Genomic DNA, 17,275 nt, shown 5'->3' with positions numbered 1-17,275 from the left:
TTCTGTCCGGTTTCCACATCACCCGGCATTATGGGCAGCCCGAGACAAGGACACTTGAATCAGGTGTCCCAGTCAAATTATCCAGAAGCAAGGACGTATCCACCCACCCTCCCTGCACTAGCCACAGAGTGTGGAAAGTCTCGGTCACGATGCCAGGACCAGGACGGAGCCCACGCTGGGCCACCGAGTCTGGGCCACAGAGAACACCCCCGACCCCCTCTGCTTTCTCCCAGGCTTCCCTTCTATCTAATTTCAAATCGATTCTGGCAGCCTGATCAGCTTGGTTAATATGTCACCATAGCCTGGCTGGTGTGGCTCAGTGGTTGAATGTTAACCTATGAACCAGGAGGTCACGGTTAGATTCCTGGTCAGGGGTTTCAGGTTCCACCCTCAGTGGGGGCGTGTAGGAGGCAGCTGATCCACGATTCTCTCTCATCATGGATGTTTCTATCTCTCTCCCTCTCCCTTCCTCTCTGAAATCAATAATATATATATATACACACATATATATATGTGTGTATATACATGTGTATATATATATATATGTATGTATGTATGTAAAAGTCACCATAGCCCAGCCAGTTTGGATCAGTGGATGAGTGTCGATCCAGGAACCAGGAGGTCACCGTTTGATTGCAGGTCAGGGCACAATGCCCAGGTTTGGGGCTCAATCACCAGTAGGGGGCGTGCAGGAGGCAGCCGATCACTGTTTCCCTCTCATTGATGTTACTATCTCTCTACCCCTCTCCCTTCCTCTCTCTAATAATCAATAAAACCATATATTAAAAAAAGTCGCCATCACCCTCCCAGTCAGGCCTCCTCCCTGGACCCATCCAGTCTCCTCAGCCTTTGCCCCTGCTCCAAGCTGCCCCATTTCCCAAACTCCTCAGTTTTCCGTTTCATTGTACCTTTGAGTCTGTTTCCCAGTTATTTTATGCGCGTTCCCTCCCCCAGTGCAGCAGACACGAATGCTTTGGGATTGCCCAGAGTGGGATCATAGCTCCACTGACTCTCTGTGGGGTCCTCAGGTTTCCTTTTGCTGGTGTTGGATACTGCACACAATACATGTGCACGGAAGTCCCAGTGTGGGTGCGCACGAAGGTTTTACTTAGGGAGGTACAGGAACCCGAGCCTGAAAGACCCAGAGCACCTCGGGGAGGCCCAGCAGAAGCCAGTGGATGCCCGACAACTTGGGTGCAACTCTACACGAGGGGCCCAGGACCCCTCCTGCGGGTCCCAGAGCAGAAGTGCCACCCGCAGGGGCAGTGAGCAGGGCCCGGGCACCACCCCCTGCCTAGTCTCCATGAGCCAAACAGGAAGACGCTCTTTGTCTCACTGGAAAAACAGACACCGGAGCCCCAGACACCGGCTCTCAACAGTGAGCTTCTCCCTCCTCCGGGCGGGGCCGGCACCCAAGTACTTCTCAGATCCACCCATCCCTGCCGCCCAGGAAGCGGGAACAACTGCTCTATTTTTCCACACGGGCTGTGACCTGGGAGGAAAGGGCCTGGGCAGGAGGCAGCATTCTCCTCCTCCTAGATCAACAGCTCATGTCACAAACCCAGCCATTCCAGGTGGGTGCTGTGGGATAGACACACAGTGCAGAGAGCAAACACAGCTGGAGCCTTAGGTTAAATAAAATGCCACCGTAGCCGGGTTTAGGAGGGTGTGGAGAGGGGACACGTGCTGTTCTGGGTTGGACGGTGGTGACCTCGGTCTCAGGACCCACGAAGGCTCTCGATGGGAATTCCGGATTCTAAATCCGACCACTGGGCTGGGTCTCGGTGTCCTCCCTGGACAGTAGTGGGACAAGGTGGCCTCACACTCCAGGGCTCACAATGACTGCTCCATCCGTGCCAGGGTAGGACCCCGGCCACAGGCACAGAGGCAGGCAGCCCTGGGGCTGGACCCCTGCAGGGACCCCGGCCCACACCTGGGATGTGGAGGTGGAGACCAGCCGGATCTGGGGTGCCAGGTGTGTCTGAAGGTCTGAGCAGGAGTTTCATGGGGGAGGGGGGGGGGAGAGGGAGGGGCTGCTCAGATGCCAGGCAGGAGGCTCGCCCATACGAGCCACATGCGGAAACACAAGCAGCCCTGTGCTTGCAGGTAGGTGGGTGCTACAGGTGTCAGCGCTCGAGAGAGCTAAGAGGGCAGGCGCCAGATCTCAGCATTGGGAGCCTGCACCCAAAGGCTCATTGGATCGACGTCTAAGGAAGACCAAACTGGTGTCGGGCCCGGAAATTGGACAACAGCAACGCTTGCAATGCTGGCGGTTCCCGAGCCCCGGCTGCAGAGGGCTCTGCCCCTGAGCGTCCCGCGGCATTTTCCTTCACTCCTTCAAGGGCGCCCTCCACAGGCAGTGGCGTTTATAGCACAGACTGAGCAGAGTGCCTGGTTGAGACCCAGCTCTGTGCCCATCTAGTGCTCAGCGAGCTTGGCCGCAAAGTGGGGTGATGGCAGCCACTCACAGGATTGTTACAAGGACAATATAAGCCTGGACATGGGTGCAATGCTGGAGATTCATGCAAGCCGCCGAATGAAGCAATGTCCTGGTAAGGATGGGAGGAGCAGACACACAGATGAGCTCCATATACCTCAGAAAAGATGAGACCAGGAAAGGCGACTGAGAGTGGAATGTGTGTGTGTGTGCGGGGGGGGGGGGGGGGGTGTCATCCCTGAAAAATGACCCTGGGCAAACACCTGGGGGTCCCAGCAGCCCTATGAGGAAGGTGTCAGCATTCCCATTTTACAGATGATAAGACTGAGCCTCTTGTCTCAGCTCACAGAGAGGAAGGGGCTGAACCAGGATCTGTACCCAGCCGGATGGCTCCAGAGCAACCTCCACGGCACACCTGAATCCACAGCAGCTGAGCTGGGTTGCATGGTGCCTGCCTGGCCACCTGCAGCCTCCCTGGGCTACATGCAGGAGGTATCAGACTTCAGGCCCCGGGTAGAGGTGATCTCAAGAAGAGGAGGGGCACCTCAGAGAACAGGGAACATTTGTGTTTACAGCATGACTTTCTCCTGAGATGACGGGCGTGACAGTGGGTCTCACCGCAGGACTTGACAAGCAGGGCTGTGGGGCCCATTGGTTATTGAGCGGGGCCTTTACCCAGGTCCCTGACCAGTGGGATGAGTCAAGAAGGATCACCGAAGGCCAATGCAATGTCTTAAAAGTACAGTTTCCAGACTCACACCGAGAACCCCCCCTCGGGCCTCCAGGGCAAGTCCCGGGGCCTCCTCAGGGCTGTGCCACCCTGCTCCTGCCCCACGAACCCCTCCAACTCAGACACGCGCTCGGTTCTCAGTGTCCACACCCAGCGCGCTCGTGTGCTTCTTCATTTACCAGGGAAGAGGAGTTGGTGTAGATCTGGGAGTGCCCAGGAGCAAGGTGCAGAGTTCTGAGGACGTGTCTCGAAGCCCGGCCTGGGAACAGGCTTCTCTCCTGCACCCCATTGCAGGCCGCCCTGGGACCCGGACAGATCCCGAATTTCAAAGTGTTCTCCTCTAGACTCTCTCGAGTCCCTGCAATTCATTCCATTCTGGGTCAGGGTTCTTGTTCTGCCCTAACCCCATCCCCATCCCCAAGTTGCTATTTCCTCTTTCTCTGTCTGTGTTGCACTCCTTCGGACAACCTATATGTCTTCATAGTCCAGACTCAACCCTTTAAAGACCATCCTCGTGTTCTCTGCCCAGACTGTTGTGGTAGCCAGGCCAGCTTATCTTTCCTGGGGAGTTGAAGCTTACTTCCTCCATCAGTGGTCACTGAACACGGCAGGGAAATAATCACAAGGACTATGGTGACACGTAAGTATACTTACTGGGAATCTCACCACACCCGACTCCAGGATTACGTGCCATCAGTGGGTGGGCCCACAGGACCCTGGCTGAGAAGTGGCCCTACATCCAGAACTGAAGGAGTTTTGAGGAACCTTCATATCTAGAACATCTAGGAAAGGCTTTTCCAAGTTGGTCAATCATTTTGGAAAGGTCTTCTTTCACTCCAGACATTTTCTAAGGCTCAACTTTCGCTTTCAGATCAATTTGAGACACAGACCTGCCAGACGTGCAGGTAGAGAGGCAGCTCAGGGCGGGGCTGGTCATCAACCGAGGTCCCCACGGTTCCTGCAGCAGGTGATCGACAGGTTGAAAACAGGCCACAGAGCAGGAGCTCCGGGACCATCCGTCTGTTGTCTTAAAATCAAGCTTTTGCTGAGAGGTAATTGTGGACTCGCACATGGTTGTGGAAAATGATGGAGAGAAATCCTGAAACCTAACTTCTCCAATGGTGACATCCTGCAAAACTCCCATGAAGCTCCAGGGAGGCATCAAGACACAAACATGCCCTTTGATGGCCAGCACCTCATCTCTCCACCCCCACCACCTCCTTTTTCTTTTAAGTGAAGTGGTGTTTATTTCGTGGTCATATTTTATGTATATTTTTATGTCAAAGGGAGAATGATTAATCAAGCAAGCTGTTGGTCTTTGCAGCATTCTCCCCGTCCTTACTCACCTTCCGTCAAGGAAGGCCAATGCTCAGTCGAACAAACACATCTTTTGAATTAAAGCAATTTCCCGTGTATTTGCAATGTCATCCATGAGTCGGATCTTTTACCCTTTCGGACCTACATGCCAGCTCTCACAGACATTGCCAGTTCTAAAATGGGCTCCATCACCCCATCTCCTTCCCTGGCATCTGTCTCCATCAACGGCGCCACCACCGACCCCCCAAATCCCAAGCCAGAGGCCTCAGAACCATCCTGACGACTCTCCCTGGAAAACATCCCCAGTTCTGTCTGTTCGCCCCCTGCGTCTCTCCAGCTGCTCCCCACCCGCCCCTCTCTCTGCTACCACAGCGGTGCAGAACCTCACTGTCTGTGAGCTGGGCTGCCCCAGAGGTTCTTGGTGACTGCTTCCCCATCGAATCCACATTGCCTTCCTGAAACAGAAGTTTCATTGTACATCACTGCTTAAAGCCTGGGGCCTCGGGTTAAAAGTCAAGTTCCTAGACAGAAATCCCCACCTGCCTGTCTGGCTACGGCCCCTGCCTCCCGGAACCGTTCCGTGTTTGTAATCAGCACACATGTTTCTTGACCTGGGATGCCCCCTCCCATGGTCTCTGGGCCGCCTTTCCCACCACAGACCACAAGCCTCTCCAGGACCAGGAGCCGCCCTGACCCTCATCTTGTAGGACCTGAGCTGGAGCAGGATGCTCGCGAGGCACACGGGGGTGATGACGGAGCCAAGGCGGCCGCGGGAGCGTTTTTTTGGCTTTGCCTGGAGCCTGAACCCTGTGCAGACACTGTGCGGTAAACACCAGGCGTTGACAGAAAGCGTTTTCTTTTATCTCGCTCAGAGCTCAAATATAATTTAGAAGTCGCTGTTTTTAAAAATCAGAATGTAAGCGAACTTCTTGGTGTTTTCGAGGTTACGCTGATCTACAATGACTACAGCAGTCCTGATGCAACTTAAAAATAACTGACGAAGAGAGTGGCTGTGAAATGTTAGGAAGAGGGGTCAATCAAGTAAGTGCCATGTACCCTCGCCCTGCCTCTTCCCCCCTCCCCTTTCAAAAAAAAATCCAAACCAGAACATTCTCTATCAGGTTCATGAAGAAGGCGATCTGGCGAGAAGTTGTCTACCACATCACTACGCAGCTGGCTCAGCCAACCCGTTCAGCACTCGCCTTCTTGCGAGTTGTGCCGATTCCCAAAATCTACTCTCAAGGGACAAAGACTCCACCATCTACAGAGGCCAAGAACGAGCCGCTGGAGTGCGTCCAAGGCCTTGGCGGCTCCATCAGACAGGAACCGGCGGCCTGTGTGTCTGCCATCCTCGGACAGACAACTGGGGGTGCGCTCACACTTGGCCTGCAGCACACAACACTCAGGTCAGGCATATTCCTGAGCACACAGTGGTTTCTATTAATAAAAAGGAATACTTTTTTTGTTTTGTTTCAGGAATTATTTTAAATACAATGAGAAGATTACTAAGGAATGTACAAAAAAGGAACTTTTAACAAGAAATGGTCCTCTGGCCTGGAATCCCACACGCAAGACTGAGCACTGACGAGTGGGCATGTGGTCGAGACCAGAACAATCCAAATCCTGACCGAAAATGAGTTATTTCTGGTAACGTAAGGCATGAGGAGGTCTCCTGACTCTGGAATTCACAGCATCCTTCACAGGCCACGGAGGGCAGCCAGCTGCACGTCCGTCCTGGTCTCACCCAGCTGAAAGACGGGGCATAAAAAGCGAACATCTGAGGAATGTTCTAAAATGCAAATTTCAGTTGCCTTCTAAGCGGTCCCATTTAACATGAGTTTTCACCTAACACATTTACAAAATCTGAGGGATTTTTGGAATGCTTCTGATAAAATTTCCAACATGCTAATGAAATCATGCTTTAAGAACATCTGCTTTACTCCACGGAATGAGTCAAGCAACTAGAAAATGTGTTGGAAACGAGTTTGTGTCATTCAGGAAAATACCCACCGTAATAGGGGAATTAGGTTACACAACACATGGGACAAAATACACTGAAGAGGAAGGCAGGCTGGCCAACTTTCTTAGAGACACTTTTAAGGACGTTCTAGGTGAATGCCTGGGCTCACTTCTATCTAAGTTTAGTTCAGACTGTGCTTTTTGGAGTGAGCACACCTTCACCTCAGGGCCCTGAACTTCTAGAAGCAGCACTCTCCTCGCTGGGCCCCCACCACCAGGTGAAGTGGACCTAGGTGCCAGACCTTGTCTGCTGGCAGGGGGTGCCAAGGGTAGCTTCTCAGGGCAGGAAGAAGCAGGTTTCAAGAGCCCTGTTCCAGCTCAGGCAGCTCTTCCCATTGATCTCTCCCTCCCGAAATTGATTAATATCCCTGGTGGGTTCTCCTGCCCGATTGTCATCTATCCCAACTGCTCATAAAGCACATAGGGTGATAGTACAGCTTTCTCCCCAGCAATGAGCCTGGGCTTGGCACACGGTAGCACCCAGTCCCTGCTTCTCAATGAATGAATGAAGGGATGAATGAAGAAAAGCATTTCTTGGGTCTTTGACACTTTTGTTAATTCATTTGTTCTTCGCTTAGTGCAGAAAAGTTTATTTTCCTGAAAGTTTGTTCTATAGGAGTCATGGAGGGTACTCTGATCACTCATTCGGGCAATCTTAGAAAATAAACGTTTACTCACAAGAGTGGACATATTTCACACAGATGTCGATTAAAATTGCAAACGGGCAATTATCAAACCCAATGCTTCCCGCCCCGTCTAGTCTGGGGGTGTGTTCTTTTATATTGCTCAAGGCTCCCTCTGCATGATGTGTGTTTGTGCTGGATCTATTTAACACACTCTTTACTTTCTGTGTTTTTAAAAATATATATATTTTTATTGATTTCAGAAATGAAGCGAGAAGGAGAGAGAGATAGAAACATCAATGATAATAGAGAATCACTGATCGGCTGCCTCCTGCACGCCCCCAACTGGGGGTCAAGCCTACAACCTGAGCATGTGTCCTTGATCAGATTCGAACCTGGGACCCTTCAGTCCACAGTCCGACGCTCTATCCGCTGAGCCAAACCAGCTAGGGCTACTTTCCGTTCTTGAAAACCATTTTTTTTCTAGAGATGTACAAAACGTAATCCCCCTGACCCCAACTTTTCTGTGATGCCGTAGGATATAGAACAAAACTGCCACAACGGGTTTTTACAGTAGTGTGGCCCACACATTTTATATTCCGAGTGTTCTTTCAACATAAGACAGCGACAAAGAAGGGCTTTGCTGTTCATGCTGCTTTCAGGATGGGTAGGGTTTCCTACAAAGCAGAACCATGATAGGACTGATACATTAAGAGAAAAATATGATCGAATTACGATTCCCTTTGCATCTCACACAGAGTCTATGAGTTAAGAAAGGGCCCCAAACGTTGAACTTTATCTCCTGCTCAACGTAGAATGTCCTTTAAGGGTCACCACGGAGCCAGCTGACAACAACGTGTGCGGGGCACCCACACGCAGAGCCACCCAGCAGGGAGGGCTGACACATACCTGTTAGAGGCTCAGGGGAAAGGTCCCAGTGCCCGCTCCGAGACAGCAGAGGCGAACATGTGGCGTTCACCGCTGCTTTTCTTTCCTGTCCTTTCATATGCTTTTTTTTTTTTTATAAGGGTAGCGCTGCACGCCAGAGGTACTAAACAACCTTTCTTGCTTGCCATATAATAGTAGAAAAAAATGTGGTAGATAAAGAGCATAAAAAGTATCACGTGCCCTAGCCAGAAGCAGCCATACCCACATAGCAAATAACGTTAGATGTTATTCACGTTTCCTCTGAATCATAACACACTGGGCAGTGCCAGTAAACAGCCCCGGAGTGCCCACTGGCCCTGCAGACGCACCGTGCACATCTCCCTAACCGGAAGCCTCCCATCCCCAGTCCATTTCCCTGAAACTTGCTTCTAGACACAGATTCTTAATTCAGAGCAACTCGCCTATGCCCAGCCCTGCTTATCTTTCCTCAGGACACATCACACGGCCAGCAGCGGGCTCCCACTGCTCGCAGAAAGGACTCACATTTGGGCGTACCCTCTCCCCTGGGCACCTCTCCGACACCGGCTGTGGACGGCGATGACCACGCAGCACTGCTGGTGGCGCCCCTGTCGGCGCTCCTTACATCCGTGTCAGACGTCACATGTCCACAGCACACTCGCCAGTATCTGTGTTCTTAACACGACTTCTGCAGCATCACATTAAACACCCAGTTCTAACAACAAGCACTTGTGTCCGAGCAACACTCTGACCCCAGGCGTGGAGGCTCCTACCTGCTGTGCACGGAGACGCTCCCCAGCCCAGCTCGCCCGGCCTCCTGCTCGTCCGCGCAGAGCAGCTAAGCTTTCTGAGATTCAGGACTCGGTCCTCGAGGTTCCCGAAGGCCGGTTTCACTTCCCCTGTTTGCCACTCTGACTCAATTTTAATGTACCAGTCGAGTATTTTTAGAGAACGGGGCACCCAGCGTGTGCCTCCTGGTCTCGTGGCAGCCGGTCTCGGTTGGATTTCATTATCACATGAACAGCAGTTCTGGGGGGACCGGGAGGGGAATTTGGGTATTAAGTGAAAAAAAGAGGAAAAAAGACTGAGAATCAAAACAGAAACTCTATTGCCCATTAAAAACTTCGTGCTGTGGGCTTGGGAGGACCCTGGCCTGCGTCCCGGGCGCCCCTGCCCCCACCGAGGGCCTGCTCCTGACTCCGATACCTCAGTGCCGAAGCGCACGGTGGCCTGGGCCCCGAGTCACACAGACATGCCTTTCTTGTTCTCAGATGTGAGGACAGGGGGCGAGAGAAGGAAGAACCTCTGAAGAGCCCTGGGGCGTATTTTCTTGGTAAAACCTGAACCCAGACATTGGCCAGTGGTGAGTTCTAATATTCCTGGGGTCCCCCAGCGTCGCCGAGAGGACCCGAGAAGGCACATGAGGGAGGTGCAGGACCGAGGTCGGGGTGCGGCATTTGCTCGGCTCTTGTTTCTGATGCAGGCGAAGCTTCCGCAGGACCAGGGTGGCAGCAAGGGGCTCCATGGGGCCTGGGGCTGAAATGACCAAGAACTGAGGCCGGCACTGGGCGGTGGCCGGGCACCCAGACAGCCTCTCCTCTAACAGTCCTCCTGGGGGGCTGGAGGGAGCCAGCACCTATGCTCTGATTTCCCAAATTCTTGTCCCCACGCCTGCAGTTCCTCCCAAAATACTTTAGGACCAAGGACGTGTCCTGGGGATCACTGAAATGGACCATTTTCACAGCCCCCAGAAGACCTTGCCATCTGGTCTCTGTTCTATACGCAGCTTTCAAATTCTCAGGCTTTTCCTCTGGGAGGTGTCTCAGCACCAAGTGCTCCCTGTGCCGGGACCCAGGGTGTGGAGACCAGCCCGGCTCCGGCACAGAGGGAGTGCAGTGGGCCTCTCCAATGGGCTATGCTTTAGCTGCCGGCCAGTGCTGGACCAACGTGATTAACTTCACACTCCTTCACGGTGTTCTCTCAAGTGCTTAAGGCTACCTAGTCCAACTGTGGATTCAGCCCAGTCACTGACTTCAGAAGCCTCCATAGGAGCCTCAATTTTCCTGTTTTACAAAAAGATAAACCGAGGCAGCCACTGATGTCCTGGGCAGAGCCCAAGCCCCACACTATGAGGCCAAATTCACTTCCGCCTTCAAAGCTCTTCCCCCAGGCGGCCTTCTCTCTGCTCCAGCCCCACCATCCTGACCCTCCCTCTCAGCCGTGGGGGGGGGGGGGGGGGCGTGGTCCCTCGGGTGGATTCCCTGGCCAACACACCACCTTCCCTGCTCCCTCCCGGGTCCACCCAGCAAACCCAAGCTGCACTGGCAAGTCACCTGTCAGCACCCACGCCCGCTTCCCCAGCGCTGTGGTCCCTCCTGACAACCTCCAAGACAAGCCATGTTAATTCTGAAGCCACTGCCTGACCCTCCCGTCTGTACAATGATGACATGGAGATCAGACGGTGACGCAAAGCTTCGTAAAGGGCAAAGCTCCAGGTCTGATGATGAGAACTCAGAACCAGGGGCCACATTAAATGTGGAGGAAACATTCAATGGCTCCCCCTGCCTTCCCTGCGGCTGTGTCTTCCCCAGCAAGGACCAGATCCCGGTCACGGGGACGTCCGAGTTGAGTTCTCGGACGTCCAACTCAGCCAGCCAACTCGGGAGCCATGTATATACAACCACATTCCAGGCCTTCTGAATGTCAGGGGTGAATGAAGGCACCCCTTCCCCGACAGGAGACTGCTCCGCCTGGGCATGGCCCTGGGCTCTGTGCTGGGACTGTGCCGGGGAGATCCGCTGGGATCCGCAGCTTCCTGGAGAGCGGACAAGGACACAGCTTTGTCGTGGAATTGTACTTCACCGAGCAAGTAAGTCACCAGGCTCGTGTCACTCTGTCCAGGAATAATCAATACCTCGGGGCTACCGGCTTCTGTTCTGTTTTGCATTTTACACGTGCGCCCTCATGTATCAAGCGCCCCTGGAATGAGGTCTGCTGCAGCCCTGATGGGCTTGCTGCTGGCTGAGCTCTCCCCTGTCGAATTCCAACCAGCCGTGGAGCTTACACTTGCTAGCAAGGGGAGATCTTTGCTTTTGGGTAGCTGATGACATGACTTAGAGTTATCCAATGATAACTTTGGTGAAAGGAGGCTCATTTGCTCATAATCCCCATTCCCTGGGCTATTCCAGGCTCCCAGAGGACAGACTGCATGTCACTCAGGACAGACGGCACCGTCCCTCACCAACACAAGAAACCCACAAGAACCATCTCCACAGTGCACAGCGCGAGTAACCACTGCCCTGAAACCATGGCCACGCAGCCAGCAGCCCTGACCATTCCCAGGACACCTGGGCGGGCGACTCCAAAGGGACGGTGGGTTGCGGGACCCACGGACTCACCCTCAGCCACAGAGAGCAGCCAGGAGCACCTCTCAGAAAACATGTAGTAGCGCTTCATCTCAGACACGGAGATTCGGGTAGCATATCTGTCTCCCATGGCTGAGAAGCACATGCGGGCAGCGGGCGATCCTGCAGCCCTCCTGCGGTTACCCATTAGCCGTCTCCCACTGAACTTTGCTCCCTAAAATGTACCTGAGGGACCAGCTGGCTTTTTACTTTCGTTTTTACCCATGAACGAGAGAATGAAGCATTAAAAGGTGATTAATCTCCTGCAGGCCAACATCTGCCACTCCTCCCTGCGCATTTGCACACGCCTCCCGGCCCGCTGGCCAGGTGCGGGGTGACTGAAAGAAAAAGGAACCTCTGGGTGTGCCTCGGCCTCCGTTCAAGGCACAGGGGACACCTCTGCGGGCGTGACTTCCCTGCGCGTTTAAGCAGGCGATGGGCGGGTCAGATACAGCTATGCGCCACACCAGCTGGGAGAGAAGCATATTTGCTAGACATGTTACATCCGACAAGACTGTCCAGAACGACTCCGCGTCACTACCTTCTTCCATCTGATAAAGTTCAGTTCTCTGGACACTAGTCACTTGCTGGAACAAGCAGAGGCAGAGCCTATATTTATTTAAAGGCAAATGAGCAAAGCAGAGGTACAGGCACCGTGTTCTAACGCCCCTCTCTTCTCTTCTTAGCTTTCCATTCAGTCTGTGTCTCTAACAATCTGTGGTGTAGAGCAGGCGCCCCCACCTGGACACCCTCTTGTAGAGTCCTGAGATGTTCAGCCGCCTCATTCCCATCACAGCTGGCCCTACCCTGCCCAGTAGATGGCCTGGGCTCCCGGGGACAGTGGGAAATATTTCCTCTCACTCCATGCTCACGGATCAAGGCCGCAGACAGAGTCCATAGACCCCAACCAGCAGGTGACCAGGGATATGCCCCGTGACACGCTGTAGTCTAAGCTGCTTAGCTTAGACAGTGGAGCCTGGGGAGCTGAGGGTTTGAGCCTGCAGCCCCAGGGCTCCCCAAAGAGCAGAAATATCAACCCTCCCACCCCAGCTCTGAGTCCTCCTGGGGCCTGAGCCAATTTGGCCTGGGTGGTGGGGGTAGGAGGCCAGAAGCAGTGACTTCCACCACGTTGCCTGATATTTTAAAAAATTATAATAAAAAATAATAATAACCAGATTTCTTCAAACCATGAAACTTCTTACAATAAGGTTGACTAGAGTCCCTCAGGAAATATCTCAACACAAGTATTTCTTCTCCGAATATGCACACTTTAAATAACACAGCACACTCTCCTCTTGTCTTTTCCGGCCTTAGCCGCTCATCTGGGAGTTCCAAAAAGCGAAAGAGAACAACAACAATGAGGACGCATGCTTCCCCTCTGCTTTCTGTGGCTCCTGAAAAGACGAACACCAGGTTTGCAAACATAAAGGCTGTTCTGAGTGAGACCCACCGGATCCAGATGAGGCCAAGTATCAACACTGTGTTTCCCCCAATGGTTATGCTCACTTCAAGCTGCTTACGAGAAACCCGCGGCTCCTCCCCAGGCATCCTCCCCTCAGTGCTGGCCTCAGCACAGGCATGGGCCTCCGCCTCCCCAGGTCACAGGGAAGGCCAGCCTCACATCTGGCGGCCTCTGCTATGAGGTCCAACACGGCACCGATGGCAGCTCGTCTTGCTGAGAGAGACTGTAAGCCACAGGTCAGATCCCCCTTCCAGCAGTCAGCTGTCCCGAAACAGGCAGAGGAACCCAAGCAAATGCCGGAGCCATACTGTTGTCTCCGCTTACTTTGGAAAAGGCCTCACTGAAACATTGTAGGTGCCTGGTTTTCCAAAAGAAAGGAGATATTCCAAAGGGGTCACCCACGGAGTGAGCCACTGTTTCCAATGTACACAGCTGAGTTACTGGTTTCCTCCAGAATTCCTTCCAGAAGAACCTTTTATTTTGCATGTGACCTGGAATCCAAACATGTTCCCTCTTTGCATTAACCACCAGGAAGCTCAAAGAGAAATTCTGTGCTCTCTTGCAGCGACCAACTCACCCAGTTGTCTCAAATATATCTATTTGCTTCTTTTAATTAATTCTGGTTTTGTTTCAAATGGTCCCTGTCAACCTGAAGCATGTTTCCAAAAAGAGAATCTTTTAGTTCTAAGTAAAACTGTCGGTTTTCCTGGCTTGTTGAAACGAATGTCCTAGGACGGATGAGCACAGAGGGAATGCCCTTCCCTGTGCATTCAAGTGCCCACTCTAGGTCATGGTTCTATTGCTGAAAGGACAGATCAGAGGTGCATTCAAGAGATTATCTCTAACTCCCACTTAATTAATTGGTATCACGTTGTTTCTGGTTATCAAAGAAAACTACAATCTCGCCACTATCCCTTCTCCCCGTGCCCTCTACTTGGAGTGTGAAGTCTGACTGTGGAGTCAACCTGAGGATACTTCATTCAATGCTCAACCCAAGGAAAGGAGCTGCGGAGCCTGGGGAGGTCTGTCCATGCCCTCCCCCCCGCCCCCCCCCCCCCCCGGCCAGCCTGACCCAGACATGCGTGTACCCATGGGTTTTTGAGGAAGGAACGAGGACAAATTCCCAGGCAGGAAGACTGCCCAGCCAGGCTGCTCCTCTGGGAGCAAGGAAAATGTAAGCAGTGGGTGTCTGAGAGCTGGGTCTCTGCTCCTGCAGGTCGTGGGGGTTTAGCTGTGAAGTGCCAGGGTGCGCTGGTGCAGGGAGTCTGGGCAGTGCGGGGAGGCCAGGGGAAGGGCAGTGCAGGGAGGCAGGGCACTGAGCCAGGAGGGCTGCATGGAGCCAGGCTGACCCGGGCCTCATGTCACAGAGCACTTAACTGCCCGTCCTACACATGGGTCCTGATGACCGACAGGCAGAGCCACAGCATACAGCTATCTAACGAGTGCTACGACGAAAAGAGAAGCCACTCAAGTCAGAGGGTACCCTCCCTGCTCCTGACCTCTGCACAGGCTCGGCGATGACCCCAGCACCAAGGGCTCTCCTTTCACAGCAGGGGGATGCCCGGGGGGCCCCCTTTCACAGGGAAGGGGACACCTGGGGGGCCTTCATTTCAGAGAGTGGGTGCCTGGGGGCCCACATTCCCCAATGGGACACCCCTGGAGCAGTAGATCCACTTGCCCAGGCCACATGACTGGCGGGGGGAGTGGGGGCAGCCTCAGGCCACCCCCCTCCCTCTCTAAGTCTCCAGGCATCAGGATAATTCAGCCCAGGGGTCCTCGATGCCACCCTAACAGAGCCACAGCACAGAACCACCAGGGCCAGGGCGGGTCTGGTCAAACAACTTGGGGACCCCCCCCACCCCAACACCCAACAGCGGGCTTGGGAGGACTGGAGAGACAGAAACGAAGCCTCATCCCTGTATGTGCTGGGCAGGGCCAGGGGCCACACAAGACCCTCGTAACCACGCCACGCACTCGGTGTGAGGGCAGAAATTAGTGGCCTAACCCTGAATCATTCGTTCCGATGCAGCTGAGCTCAGAATCACCACCGAGAAGTGGAAGCAGTCAGGCTTTCAGTCCCCGCCGCCCCCCTCACCCAAAGGGAAACTGAGGGGGCTCTCCTGCCCATGGCTGAGTCTACCCCCAGGGCCACCAGTGTGGCCACCGGCTACACCAGGGCCACATGCTCAGCCCTGCCCAGGGGGTGCTGCTGGTCGAGGCCCGACAACCAAGGTCAGGGAAGGTTTCACAGAGGTTCACTGGTTCCGCACAGGCATCTATCATCCTCTCCCCAGTGCTAACTGGCCGGACCTACACCCTCCCCAAAAGGGAGAGAGTCATGGGGCCCCCACAACCCAGAAAGGCGTGGAGCTGGCTCTGACCTATTCCTGATGAGTTGCATGTTACATCAAGGCATCTGTGCCCCACAGCAGGCCCAGGTCACAGAGCCAGGCACAGCTGCAAGGGGTTTTCAGGTTCCGGAAGAAGAGAGGGGGTGCTCCTGGGAGGAAGGACCGGAAATGTGTGACAAGGCTCTTTTCTCCAACTCGGTCTATTAGAATATCCCTGCTCCTTTGGAAGTCAATTTGTAAAAACACATTATTTTGAGACCCGTGAGAATTTCAGTCGTGCCGTCTGGCTGAGCAAATGCTCAAAGCTCCCGCGCCTTCTTCTAGTAGAAGCAGTGCCATTCAGAGAGAGCAGCCCTTCCGAGGCAGCCTGCTCCTTGGCAGGGGACCGCCTGCCCGAGCCTGGATCGCTGGCTCTGGTGTCTGGCTGCAGAGGACGGGAGCTCGGACGCGGGGGCAGGATGGGAGGGCTCTGCTCCATCCATCCTCCCACCTGCAGGGCACTCTCCAGGCAGAAAGGGCACCGCATGTAAGACTCGCGTGCCCCGGTGCTCAACTTACCAAATGCTTTCCTTGTGTCTACCCCATGATCAGCCCAGCAAAGCAGAGACAGGCGAGTCCAGCTTCCTCAGAACCGGAACACTTTAAGTAAAGCAAATGAAGCAAGACCTGAAGTCTGGCTTCAGCGGAGATTGCCCAACACGTCACTTCTAACCTTTTAAAAAAACTATTGCAAACGGCACACATTTTTCAGTCAAAGAAATGGACAGGCAAGTGCCTGCCTGCTAAGGGGACACTTGGAGCCTGTCCCTGTGTGCCCTGGATGGTGCCACCCCTTCCCGCCTCACCGGGCTTTGGGCGCCTTGAGGTCCCCCGGCGCCTCCGGGTCAGCAGCCAGAATCGACGTTGGGGGCCCCCAGGGGCTCCCTGTGACGCTCGCCTCTCGGCCATCACTTGGTCTCTCCACCAGGGACAGGCGGCAGCAGCAGCAGCAGAGGCTCTGAATCTTCAGGATAGGCTCAGAGGAGGTCCAAACGCGGCCCCTGTGCCAGAGCAACGTGGTTTCCACGGGCCTGCAGGCACCGACGCCAGGGGCCAGGGCACCCGGTGCCGCTCTGCACGCGGGGCCGGGCACACAATCTCTAGCGACCAGAGCGTCAAGTCAAGTCTGTCCCCTGGAGTCCCCAAGTCCAGGCCTCGCTCTGGAACTACTGCCTGCACTGACAGTCCCCTCTGCGCAGCTCAGAACCTGCCCTCGCCCCAGGCCTGCCTCCTGCCACCCGCAGAGACAGGGATGCTAGCCGGCCAGCCACACCCTGCAGGACAGGCAGCGGGAGAAGATGCCTGCGGTGTCAGAGAAAGACTCCTGCGGAGTGGAGGCGAGGCCGCACCCAGCCACTCTATTTGCAAGTTCTGGGCGTTTCCTTCCTTAGAAAGGGGGCTTGTGCCGGAGCTGCTCGGAGGGCCCATGCCAAAAACACCTTCCAAGTTCAGGAAGTCTCAAGTTCAAACAAACAACTGTACAACTACAAGGCAGGAGGAAGGGAGGGGAAGCAGCCCCAGGCTTTCTTGAAATAAACTGGAAGTTCCGCTGCCTGTTGCTCCCGCCTGTTGTCCAGCTTGGGAAAAAGGAAATGATAACGCCGTTTTGCTTGGCAAGCCGACACTTTCCATGGAGAGATGCCGAGCCTGCCCCAAGCCCAGCGGCTCCAGAGCCTGGTGTCCTGGCAACTCCCCCGGGGCGGGGGTGGGGTTCAGGACCGCCCAGGGACCGCCGGGGATGCTCCTCTTGCCCCAGAGCTGCTTGCTGCCCGCTCTGTGCCAGCATCGCGTGGGGCACAGGCTGGTGTTGCAGATCCTTGCCTCCAACCTGACAGGCAGCAAACTTCAGTGCCATTTAAAATGCAACGCTTAGGCTCAAAGGGGCTTAAACGTGCTCGTTCCATGCTGCAGGTTGCAGAACAAGGGAGTGACGGAGGTTAGCACTTAGGTCTGTCTGAAGGACCAGGCTGTGCCCCTGCACCATGTG

General features: G+C 54.3%; 1 protein-coding gene across 10 annotated transcripts in view; it reads right to left on the bottom strand.

The window, feature by feature from the left end:
* The window catches only part of MCF2L (MCF.2 cell line derived transforming sequence like), a 176,210-nt gene that overhangs the window by 78,458 nt on the left and 80,477 nt on the right, over window positions 1–17,275 (bottom strand). The window contains exon 1 of one of the 10 annotated variants that reach the window (XM_059685151.1): window positions 16,095–16,635. The exons of 8 other annotated variants lie outside the window; for them this stretch is intronic. In XM_059685151.1, the coding sequence (XP_059541134.1) occupies window positions 16,095–16,197 (103 nt within the window). In that variant the 5' untranslated portion in view covers window positions 16,198–16,635. Of the gene's footprint in view, window positions 1–11,430; window positions 11,654–16,094; window positions 16,636–17,275 lie in introns of those variants that run through there. One more of the 10 variants, XM_059685150.1, reaches the window with a different exon arrangement.

This window comes from Myotis daubentonii, chromosome 2 (genome assembly GCF_963259705.1).
Source record: "Myotis daubentonii chromosome 2, mMyoDau2.1, whole genome shotgun sequence".
Taxonomy (NCBI): Eukaryota; Metazoa; Chordata; class Mammalia; order Chiroptera; family Vespertilionidae; genus Myotis; species Myotis daubentonii.
The sequence above is the reverse complement of the archived record's forward strand: the minus strand, read 5'-3'. Positions and strand labels throughout refer to the sequence as shown.